The 12,427-nt window shown below is 47.0% G+C and overlaps 1 protein-coding gene across 1 annotated transcript in view; it reads left to right on the top strand.

Annotated features, from left to right (window-relative positions):
• Positions 1-12,427, top strand: part of MAGT1 (magnesium transporter 1) — a 629,140-nt gene that overhangs the window by 480,018 nt on the left and 136,695 nt on the right. Inside the window, exon 7 of the mRNA XM_069612586.1 lies at positions 5,164-5,227. Within this exon, the coding sequence (XP_069468687.1) occupies positions 5,164-5,227 (64 nt within the window). The remainder of the gene's footprint in view (positions 1-5,163; positions 5,228-12,427) is intronic.

The following is a 12,427-nucleotide window of genomic DNA, read 5'->3' as shown; positions in this document are numbered from 1 at the left end:
TTGGACCTTCAGGATGCTTACTTTCATTTGCCAATCCATCACAAGCACAGAAGGTACCCGAGGTTCGCCGTTGACGGTTCTCGTTATCTGTTTCGAGTTCTACCATTTGGGCTGATCTCCACCCTGAGGGTTTTCACCAAGTTGTTGGCGGTGGTTGCAGCGAGTCTCAGGAGAGCGGGAGATTCACATCTACCCCTACCCTGATGATTGGCTGATCAGGGCCCGTTTTCCTGAACAGGCCCTGGAACATCTCAGCTCCACCTGTCACTCCCTCCACAGACTGGGCTTCTTCCTCAACTTCGCGAAGTCCCACATTATATCATCTCAAAGGCTCCAGTTAATCAGAGCTGTCCTAGACGCTTCCTTGGGGAACGCCTCACCACCCAAGGTGAGGGCTCAAGACAACCTGCACATGGTGACCAAATTCCAGCGTGCCCAGCGATTTTGAGGTTGCTCTGCCTCATAGCACCCTGCATTTACCTGGTGCAGAGGCTTGAATGAGAGATCTCCAATGGGCTCTCAGGACTGAATGGTCCCAATTCTCAGGCAGGATGTCAGACCACCTTCAGGTTCCAAGCAGAGTAGCACAAAACCTTCTGTGGTGGTCCTACTAGGAAAACATTCTGAAGGGAGAACCTTTTTTGGCAACCATGGCAGGTGATTGTAGTGATGGACGCCTCACACATGGGGCAGTGAGCCCACGCCAACGTTCTGACAATCAGCCGTCGTTGGTCTCCATCAGTGTCCAAACTACACATCAATCATTTGGAGCTGAGGGCAATCAGACGAGCGCTGAAGGCCTTCCTGCCCTCTGTACAGGGAAAGAACATCCTAATAATGACAGACAACACAGTGGCCATGTACTACCTCAACAGGAGAGTGGGTATATGGTCACTACCACTGTGCAGAGAGACTAAGCCGTTCTGGTTCTGGGCAATTCAACAAGGGAATCTCATTATCAGCAGTTCACCTAGCCGGAAAGGTGACCACAGCGGTGGATGCTCTGAGCAGGCAGAGCAGAGTCTCCCACAAGTGGGTACGAGCTCAGGAAGTCCTTCAAGAGATCTTCAGCCTCTGGGGAACCCCTCAAGTGGATCTGTTCGCAACCAGTGTCAACCAGAAGTGCGAACTGTACTGCTTCAAGGAATTTCCCCCAAGAGGAGCTCTATGGGATGCGTTTGTGGTGGACTGGGAGTTTCCGCTCGTTTCCTCCAGTCCCCGTCATTCCTCAAGTCATCAGGAGGTTGAGAAAGTTCGGGAAAGCCATGATCCTAATTGTTCCAGATTGGGCCAGGAGGATGTGGTACCCAGACCTTCTGGACATGTCCATCTGCCCTCCAATACGTCTGCCACAAAGAGAGGACCACTTCTTGCGAGAGGAGGGTTGGGTCCTCCATCCAGAGGTCAAGACACTCGACCTTCAAGCATGGTTTCTGAGAGGTTGAGATATAAGGATTGGGACCTCCCGGACGACATAATGGAGATTGTTTTCGGCCAGAAGGCCAGCAACGAAATCCTTATACCGCTACCGTTGGACCAAATTTGCCAGCTGGTGCAGGGATAACAATGTGGACCCTTTTACATGCAGTACACCTATGGTGTCATTCTTGTTACACCTGGCCAATCTGGGGCTCCAGGTTGGCACAATTAAAGGGTTTCTAGCACTGCTAGCAATTTTCAAGCGCTCCTCTGAAGAGGTATCTTTCTTCAGGATTCCACTGGTTATACAGTTTTTGAAAGGATTGACAAACGTTTTTCCTCCGGTCCCTTTTGAGGTCCCAGTTTGGGATCTCAACCTAGTTTGGAAATTCCTAATGTGTGCTCCATTCGCGGATATCCACTCCTGTCCTTTAAGATAGTTAAACTTTAAAAACCATCCTTTTAGGGGCTCTTGCATCAGCCCATAGGGGGAGTGAACTTCAAGTCTTGTCCTGCAAGCCTCCTTACAGCCTTCTTTAAGGATGGGCAGTGGTCCTTAATGTTGAACCTACCTTTTTTCCCAAAATTGTGAGTTTCATTTAGCTCAAAAAATCATTCTACCTTCTTTCTATCCCCCACCTCATCCTGGAAAGGAAGAGGAGAGGCTACACAGGCTTGACCTGACACGTGCATTTAGCTTCGACATTTCCAGGATGTCTAAATTAAGACAAGAGGAACAACTTTGTCAGTTACACAGGCCATAAGTTTTGTATGGTGGTCTCAAAACAAAACTTATCTAGGTGGATCATCCTTGGAATCACTGAATGCTACAGATTAGCTGAAAAAGATCCTCCTGAAGGTCTCAGAGCACATTCGACCAGGGGCATGGATACTTCCTCTGCCTTGCAGAGGGCCGTCCCAATTTAGGATATTTGTGCGGCAGCAAATGGTCTTCAGTCCACACTTTCACCAAGCATTGTTGTCTGGCCGGGAAGGTGTTTTTGGGAAGGCAGTGTTACATTTTGTACACATAGACCAATAAGGAACTCCGAAATTCTAATTTGAAACTAAATTCTGACTCCCTCCTCCATAAATGCAAATACTGCTTTGGGAGTGTATCATAAAATGAGGAATATGTGGGAGGACACAATCCATTTGAAGAACAAGTTACTTGCACGTGGTAACGTCCTTTCAATTGGATGTTCCTCCCACGTATTCCTCATTGCCCCAACCAGGCCCTGCAGTAGTTTTTCCTTGTCATTGCAGTTTACACTCTTTCAGGAATAAACCAATACACGTAAAAACGGAACTGAAGCCAATGGTTGTGCACGCGCTATGTACCATTGACGTCGACACTGAGATGGAGGCCCTTGAGGGACATCGAGTCGATACGCGTCGATGCGCAGCGCCCCCTGCTGGAAAGGTTTTCTGAAGCAGCTAAAGCCGGATATGGAGAACCCATAAGATGAGGAATACGTGGGAGGAACATTGTCAAAAGAATGTTACCACAGGTAAGTAACTTTTCTATATTCAATGTCCTCTAAGAAAAGGCATGGCTCATTCCTGACCCCTAAACCCGAGGGAATGTTTGCTTTTAGATGTCCCTTCCCTCAGGAAGTGGCCATGATGCTCTGTACTAAAGCATTTCTTTTTTTTTTTTTAAGCTTAATTATGTCTTTACTGGTTTTCTGGGTAGATAGAACCTGGTCATTACCCGTAGGGTTGATGAGATGGTGCATTGAAGATTTCTAGCGTCTGTTCTTCGCTAAGACTCAAGGTTGAGTTTGCCGTCATAAGGGCTGAGATACTTGCTTGAACAGAAGGCCAGGCAAAATGTAACTCTCCCACCCCACTGAAACCTTGGAAGACCTGCACCTTAATGTCTTGGATGGCATCCAACCAATGATATATATTAAAGGGTGGGAGGGATCTACCACCAGCCAGAAGCACTACTCACTTCTGAAGAAAGAATCAATAGCACCACAGCACAGGCACTACAGAGGGAGAAAGTAGGCGCGATAAGTGACTGAAGTCTCACAATAACTCTACTCTGGGTACCCTATAGAAAGAGGCTCACATGGACTTGCCCCCATTGCGGAATAAACCTCCATTATATTGCCCCAGACTTAGCACACCCTTTCTGTGTCACATGAGGCCAATGCCAAAACATCCAGATTATTGCACAAACGTCTCCCTCCAGGAAGTGCATAATCCTTTATTGGTGGCATGCAGCAATATTCCTTTTGCTTTCATGGGTGTATAGAGGGCTGCATATGAGCGGCGAGTTACTTAAACGTGGTCCTGCCAAGAGCATTGCTTATATCGGCCTCTGTTACCAAGGCAGTCTGCAGGACAACAGCCTTTAAATTGAACAGCGTTTGCCAAAAGACTGTCCTCTGCATCTCAGTATGTTTTATCCTTCCAGGTTTTGTGACTGCCTTCATCTCTTTGACACGTTCCTTGGAGGAAGCTGCCAACCAGAAAGAATGACTGTTAAAATCTATCGGAGGAAAGGGGAAAGGCAATGAATGATAGTCTCTCCTCTCTCTACAAAGCGTTGGCCACAGCCATCCTGAAATATGCCGTGAGCCCACATAGCCCATTATTGCTCACCTTGGTTTGTGTGTGCCTATCGGAGATCCTAACTGTAGAGTAGCATTGTGGGATACAAGGTGGTATAAGAAAATAAGGATCTCTTCCTGCCTTCACCCTATGTGAAGCCACTTCAAGGATAAGGGGAAAACCTGTTTTTATTAAAGTGTATGGTCTTTCTTGATTTTTTTCATAATCTTGAGTGCCCTTGTTTTTTTTTTCTAATTTGAGGTTTAAATCTAGACCATGCCAAGTTTTGTTAAAATAATGCATAAAATAATGCAATTTCTTTTTGAGGATCTCTGTCATGTTGGAGTCTTATTGCTTTCCATATGTCATCCAACCTTCTCATGACTTATGTTTCTTTTGAGAAACAAGTTTAGTGCATGCATTGATGTAGTTCTTCTGTGACCGCCCTTTCTACATTGATCATTTCTTCAGATTAAAACATGAATCCCAGGAAGTATAATTATCAGTAGCATATTGCATGCCATCATGGAATCCTGAGAGACAATCGAGATCCAAAGCTTCTAGGCAATAATAGCCAGTGTAGCCATAGATCCTCATGCCTTCAGGATTTAATGTGCCGTCCCGCCTCAGTGTGCTACTTCGGTTCTGCCCCGCAGCTACAGAGACCATATCCCATCCCCCACCCGCCCATTTTTCTGCCACCTCGCTCTGCTACCCTCCCCTCTTCCTGGGCATGTACTGCTCGCTCTTCCCTGAGTCCCTCGTCCAAGCCCCATCCTGACGCTTGAAAACATGCAACAGACTTCTGCTGCCAGGCCGCCAAGTGTCTTGCTCGGCTCCTGTGCCTTTTTCTTATGTATCTGAATCCCAGCATGCAAGTAAGTGTTTCCCAGATCTCTTGGGTAATACGGGATGTTACGGTCCTGTAGCCTTCCTTATGCACCCTTGCTGCACTCTAGCTCCAAGTTGGGATTGTGGGCTCATAGCCTCCCATATTCGCTGCTGCTACAGGTAATATTTACTAATACTTTAGTACCCACTAAATAACCAATAACAATTTTCATAGTTTTCTTCCTGCTGCCTTATGTGTTTGTGCCTACATTTTATGTTTTTTTCAGGCCTGCTATGATTTTTAGGCTTTCTGTGCAATTAATGTTTTGAATTATTTCTCTTGTTTTACAGAACTATATACACGGAAGTAGCCAAGCTCAGTTTGTGGCAGAAACGCACATCGTATTGTTGTTCAGTATCCTTTATGGTTGTATACGCATAGCAGACACTGCAAATCCTAGATGGCCCTTCTACCTTTACCATCCACCTCCATACATTATGTTCATCAGATGTTGTAGCTGTGATTTGTTTTGTCTGCAAACAATATTTGATTTATATGCCCCTTGCAATATGTGTTTAAATGCTGTTTTTATGCTGAAACCGTAAACCACAAAATGCGAAATATTTTACCCAGAAATGAAGAGCACTTAGAATTTGAACTCCCCGACTGTCACCCATACCTGCTTATGGTGGTCACTGAGCTGGATATGCAGCATGCTAGCTGTGGTAATAGAACCATTTATGTGGGTGATTTCTGCAGCTGCAATATTTTAGGTGGCACTTGAGGCTGAATTGGGGAATGGAAAGGTTGGGGCGGCGAGGTTTGGCTGATACCAATGGGTTTTTTTGTGGTGGCATCTGGGGTGCTGGTTTGGTTCCAGGTATGATGGTAGATGAATCATGGGAAAATATGTCCTTTATCTCCCAGGATTAAGTGAGTACTTTGTGAATCAGAAAACGAGTGTTAAATGTGAGAGGACCTGACTGACCACAGGGAGCCAGTAGAGTCTCAGGGTAACTTTGTTATAGACTGCTACGGAGTTTCTGGGGAGATGAGTGGAAGTAGTACCATTACACACAGTTGCAAGTGACAACGCTAATAGGGAGAACACCGGCGCAATCTGGTGTGGCAGAGTGATATTTGATAACACAAGGACATGGTTACTTTGTCTCAAAGGATGTATCATTCTTTATTTCAAAAGACAGTAAATTGCATGTTAGGTTTAATCTTCGAACAAATGCTTGGTTTTTTTTCGGTATCAACTTTCTTGGCCCTGCGACCAATCTCCCTTTTTTAGTGTATCCAGTGTTGCGCGTGTATGGAAGAAATCAGAGGAATCTCTTCCCCGCCCTCTGTTGTCAATAAGTTTTTTCACTTCCACACAAGAACTGCTCCACAAGTTTGATTTGATACATTCTTATGGTTTATATCATTGGAAATTTCTCATGTCTCCCAAAGGAGAGCCCTATTGGATGACACATGTTTTGGTACGTCATGTGCCTTTCTCAAATCGGGGCGTATAATTTCTCAAAAATCTGATATACGTTTTATATACAACACCATGTATTCGAGTATAAATAGACAGACTTGGAGGAGGGGTTGAGGGGAGGATATTTAGGGTCCGCAAAAAAATAAAATAAAAAATAAAAATGATAATAATTACTTAAAGCTAAATATCTAAATCTAGACAAACAATTAAGCTCAATTCTTGACTTGTTACTTTTATATAACCAAATAGCCCTGATACATGTCCTTGTTATGTAATTCATGCCAAAAATAAAACGTAAATTCATGTCTTTTCTATTGGTGACCGTGTTTTACATATTCTCAGTTGCTGCCATTGTCCACAATATACATAAATAGTTACCCGGCATTTCTTCTCTTATTGCCAGAACCATGTTGGTAAAACCCTAGTCTGTTACATTCTCTTTATAATTACCCATTTGTGATATTGTGAAAGTACAGTTGTTAATTGTGTCTTACCATATATCTTATTCTTTCCTTCTTTCACACTGTTAATGCTCAGAAAACTTCCTGGGTTTCAATCCCACCTGTAACGCATCATTTGGTATCATGTCATACGTTCAACAGTGCGCAGCCATTCTGCAGCCTAAATTTGCCTTTACTCCTACTCACTCCTGTCCCTATTTGTATCCACAAGTTACTGATCTTGGTCACCCTGCTACATTTACGCATAGTGCCTCAAACTGTAGTCACATATGTGAAATCTACACTTGACTATTTGTGCTGGGGCTTGTTGTCCTTGCTCATTCGCTCATTACGACATCCTTTCAGTGCTCAATTACATGTTACAACGTCTTTTCAAAGATCTTGTATCTCCCCTATTTATAAAGTGTGGCGGCTTTAACCAAAACTCCAAATACTGCAGCTGCTCTCTACCAGCTTATCTGGTGTGAGAAACCTGTTAGCTACATATGCATTCCGCATTGAAAATACACTATTGTGGCCGTCATATCTGCATAATCTCATTTTATGAGGCGTGTCCTGCTTTGTGCCTCCCATCCCTCAGTCAGGGCTCAAGTCTGCAATTCGTCTCCGTGCGTCGGCTTCCTCAGTTCGAATGGCTGCGTAGGTTGCCACGTCCAATGTTTGTGCTGATTGCCATGGTTCCCAAATTAGTCCAACTTATATTTTGACATCTCAACATTTCTTGCGCCATATTTTGGGCTTAATCTCTTGTTTCAACTCTCTCCCTTACCTTTAATCCCAACGTGGTCTTTCTGGACACCCACACTTGACCTTCTCCAGCAGGTAGAGGACATACATTGGTGCACACAAAATATGCTCCTTGCCCTTTTAGAGAAAGATCTGTATTGCCGAAAAGGGCGCACTTCCCATGCCTGGAGATCATGCATTAACATCCCAGAGCAGGGGAAACTGAAATGTACCTTTGCCACATTTGCACCCAGTGTTCCCAGGGAGGAAAGCCTAGTTTGCAATCACTCACTGCATCACAAGTGCTTACCCAAGAGAAGGAATCGGACGTGTCTTCGCTCCTGATGCTGTACTCATGCACGGGTGAGATGTGCTATCCAATCTGAAGATGGCGGATTGGCTTTTTTTTAAAGCTGCTGTCCAGCCTCTGGATACTTCCTTAGCACCAGCACACACTTTTAGGAAATATTTCTCTTTACTTCACCTTTCCTTCCATCTTTATGGAACCCCTAAACATTTTGCTTTTATTTTTGAATCTGACCTGTACTTTTTGCAGTGCAGTGAAGCCTTAAGCTTCACTGCACTGGCTTTTGCTCATATGTCATGGCGTAACTGACATGTCCTTCAGGCTGTCAGTATTGGGGAAACATTGTTTCCCTTAGTCGTGTTGCTGTGTTACTACTTTTGAATCACTTGTAACTTTTTATCATTGTAGAATGCAGCTTACACTGCAGTACAATGGGGTACATTTTTGTTTTGCCCTAGACTAACACTCAGGATGTTTGGTTACTCTATGTGCTAAAAGTATAAACTGGTGGCAGCAGTGATTTCTTTCCTACTTTTGGGGACTTTTCGTTTTAGCTTTACCGCGTTTGGATGCGAACTGTGGTTACTGGTTAAACATGGCCATGCCACAAGATTTTTTGCTTGTCCTTTTGCCATCTTGTTCGTTAGCCTTCTTCGTGGCCTTAGAGGCCAAACAAATCCTTATAAGGACTGCCAGGGCCTGGGAAAGCAGAAGCTTATGGCGGACTACTGGAGGGGCTGTGTGTGTTTGCTGGAAGGATGTGGCCTGGGACTGTCTGGTCCCAATACACAAACTGGTTTCAGTGTGTCTGAGTGGTATGCATGAATGTTCCCGCCAGTGGTCCTGATTGGACCACTACTGGGGTGTGTGTGTGTGTGGGCTAGTCGTATCATTGGCTAGTGAGGGCAGCAGCTCTTACCTGGCTTTTAGGCTAAAAGTACCCCTGCGCCCATTCCGCGGAGATCCTGGAGAAACCTGAAGGAGCCAAGAATCCTATCCAGCTGCGAGAACCGCAAAGACAGCAGAGAGCTGTCGGAAGAAGGCTTGGCTGCCAACTTCTGCTGCTGTCCTGGAGGAGTCCTGTCTTGCTTGTGATCTTTAGCAGTCCTGCAAAAGGGATGCAACCATTGGTGTGGAGGAAACATACATTCCGGGCGTCTGCTCGGTACCCTGCAACGAAGAGCCTTCGGAAGTGTCCTGGGACTGTCCTGTGACTGACCAGCTCTGAATTTGGGCTGTCGTGCTGCCAGTGTCACTGTTCTGAGTTTCGGCCTGGAACTTGGGGGATCATCAGCTGGCCCTACTAGACTAACTTCTGCAAAATGTCGGCATCCTAGCACCAAGGGGACCCGAGATAGGAGGGAAAGTCCGACCGCGGCTGTTGAGTCCCTTTACGTCGCCGTGCTGCGGGGACCACCGTCAGAAATCACTTACCTGACCCGTGTCCAGTACTAAGATGGTTCCTGCATCAAATTTTGCTCCATTTTTCAATCGAGAGTCTTTGCAGCAATGAAAGACACCAACCGGAGATCAGCTAGAACCTGCAACAACTGCAAATCGAGGACTGCGACTTTCGGCGTGAAAAGCAACCTCAGACCATCTTCCTTTGTCCTGCCAAGTCTGGGGAAAATCTGAGTACGGGGGTTAAGTTACAGATCTTCTTACCTACCTCTATATTCCCATTACAAGTCAATGGGCTTATAATAAACCTTTATTCTAACACTTTTGGCTTTGCCACTGCTTGCTTGCGCAAGACTTTTGAAAGTTTGGGTGTTTTCTGTTAGCTAGTCTAACTTGTACTCCTGCTTCAAAGATTCTGTGGAACTTTTACCTGACTATTAGGCAAAAGGCCCCAGACATAATTCGTTTTGGATCCTTCTCTGTGGACCTTGAGTGCAAAATACTAATCTAACCTTTCCTTTGTGGGAGTTTCTGATATGTATTATGCCCTATAACAAGTGACTGTATATATGTATCTATTTTATTCAGTGTTGTTCACCACCTCTGAAAAACATAGCCTAGACTGCCTTTCACTGCTACCCAAACTGGTTTGGTAACAGCTCCCCAGAGTTGTCACTGTCACACTATAGATTGGCCTTCTATACATCTGTCCACCAGGACAGAGTATAGAAAATCAGCCCTAACACACACAATAGCTGAGCCAAAATGTTTTTTGAAGTTAGACCAATGTAAAATCGAAGTGAATAATGGTACACATTTTGAAACCCCAACCCCAGCGGAGGAGCAGACTAGGGATAGAAATGACTACCACAAAAGGGTTGGTGAAGGAATTAGAAGCAGGAAAGGTGCAGAGTTTGTATCGAGTTTGCATTAGGTGGAGAGAGCTACAAGGAGGAGTGGAGTAGGTTGGAGAACAGACGGGCAGAAGGGAGACCACCAGGAGTTGGAAGAGTGGAGCTAAACCTCTTCTTTTCTGGTACAGAATATATTCAGCAACTACACCTGGTTTTGGTGCCGAAATGTGAAAGTCCAAGCTCTCGGGTAGTGAGAACCTTTCCCCCAAATGTACTATAATTCATCTAGCTAGAGAAATGGCCAGTGAGTAGCTTGTACTGCTTAAAGAATGGCAAATAGTATATATTTCAGACTAGATTTGTAGCGATGTCTGGCTGTCCAGTGTGAACACTGAACACACACTGACGGGAGTGACCTGTGACTGCCAGTAATGGTTTCTATTTCTACTTTTCTTTCTTAATTCTAGAGGCATGCTTGTTTGCTTTCCTGTTAAAAGTCCAAAAGCTGGAGAGATTCCAAGATGGCGGCCGTGGCGAGGAGTCACGTGTAGAGGTCTCTCCCGCCGGGCCACTGGTCAATGAAGCACTACACTTCAGCATTGTGAGCGCTGTGACGGAGCCTCTTGCCCATACGACTCCCGGTGGTGGCGGAGAACAGCAAAGAACAGAAGACTCGGGTCGCGATCGGTGGCGTGCGTGACTGCAGTGGGGGGCACAGAGGCGTGCGTGACTGCAGTGGGGTGCACAGTCTAGTGAGGCCGCGCCTTTTTCCAGCAAGAGCGCGAGTCAGCAGAGGACGAAGAGCCGGCCCAAAGGAAACCACCCGGAGCGGCAGGAGTCGGAGGTGAGGAGTGCCCCCCGATGGGGGAGGATTGTTTTGCCTTCCAGATTCCGGCAGCAGAGAGACCCGGGGAGCGCTGGGGCATCGCGCCATCGGTGACGGGTCAACCCGGGAGGCACCGCCTCCGATTCGGAAGTGGAGAGCGGAGAGGAGGAGCATCGGCCACCTCCCAAGGAAAGGATCATTGCTGGAGGTGAGCGCGGATCGGGGGGCCCCAGGAGATAACAGACAACAAGCGGCCTGGTGGTGGTGGGGGGGGTGGTGCGCCCCCTCCCCCCCTACCAACCAGGGTCACAATTCGGGCCTGCTGGTGGCCACGGTGAGGCTTTGTACAAAGGGAGCATCAGTGGAACCCATCATCTCTGGGGTGAAGTGCCCAAAGGCATACGCAGGTAGACACCGGGAGGTCTGTGCGACTACTGGAGGGTCGCTGGAGGCATCAGGTCTCGGGCGGGGACCCTGCATTAATAAAGCCCTAGGCAGGGGGCACCTTCATTTTACACCTGCCCGCCCTGCATGGGGCAGTGAGAACCCGAGGTTGTGACGGAGCAGGAGCGGTGGAAAGCACCTGGCTGTCTAATTGTGCCCAGAGCAGGAAAAGCGGCCCGGAGCTGGCTGTTGGAAGGGTAGAGGCCCCGCAGATCGGACAATAAAGGGGCCACGAGCCGGAGTCCTCACTGGTTTAGGGAGCAGCCACAGGTGGGTGAAGGAGACGCCCCGGAGGGGGACCCTTTGGCGGCGACTAGGCGCAGGAGAGACTTCAGTGGATGGAGAGGTCCCACACCTCAGGGGGTACGTTTGAGCAGTGAGGGGAAGCGCAAGGGAGTCCCCGGACTGTCTTGGCGAGCAGAGCCCCGAGGGGGTGTGGACTGTGGTGGGCACCACCGTGAACAAAATAAGCCAGCAGAAGGGGGACTCGAGGAGATGTGCAGAGGTTTCTACGGTCGGAACCTGGATGTCTAAGAACAAAGGAATGGGAGGCCCATCTGGGTCGCACTCAATCTCTTCTAAACCAGACACAAATCTAGTCCAGATGTGGACAGCGGGCAGCTCCCGAGGGAGAAGTCAGGCAGAGGCTCCCGAGGCCCAGAATCAGGTCCCCATGCAGGGATTACAGATCTCGAAGGAGGACATGCAGGTATGGTTTAAGGACCTGCAAGATAAATTCATGTCCACGGTGCAGGATCCGTTCGCCAGCATGAGAGGATATGAAGCAGGCGGTCCAGTATCTTCGGCAGGATGTCTCAAAGCTGGAGGAGCGGACCGACACTTTGTAAAAGATTGTGCAAAATGTGGAAGACTAAGTACAGCAATATAGCGAAACACAGGAACAGCTGGTTCACCTGATGCATAATTTAGAGCTACAATGTGAGGACCTAGAAAATCGGTCCCGTAGGGGGAATATCCGCATTAAGAAAATGGTGGAGTCGGTGGAGGAAAGACTTGAAGAAAGCGGTACAAGAAGTGTTTAGAGACATACTTGCAGAGGAAGAAGCGGAATCTGTTAAAATTGATAGTCCACCGAGTGGGTCCCA

The sequence above is a fragment of the Ambystoma mexicanum genome, chromosome 5p, assembly GCF_040938575.1.
Source record: "Ambystoma mexicanum isolate Mex_15411 chromosome 5p, UKY_AmexF1_1, whole genome shotgun sequence".
Taxonomy (NCBI): domain Eukaryota; kingdom Metazoa; phylum Chordata; class Amphibia; order Caudata; family Ambystomatidae; genus Ambystoma; species Ambystoma mexicanum.
Note: the sequence above shows the minus strand (reverse complement) of the source record. Positions and strands in the feature narration are given on the sequence as shown.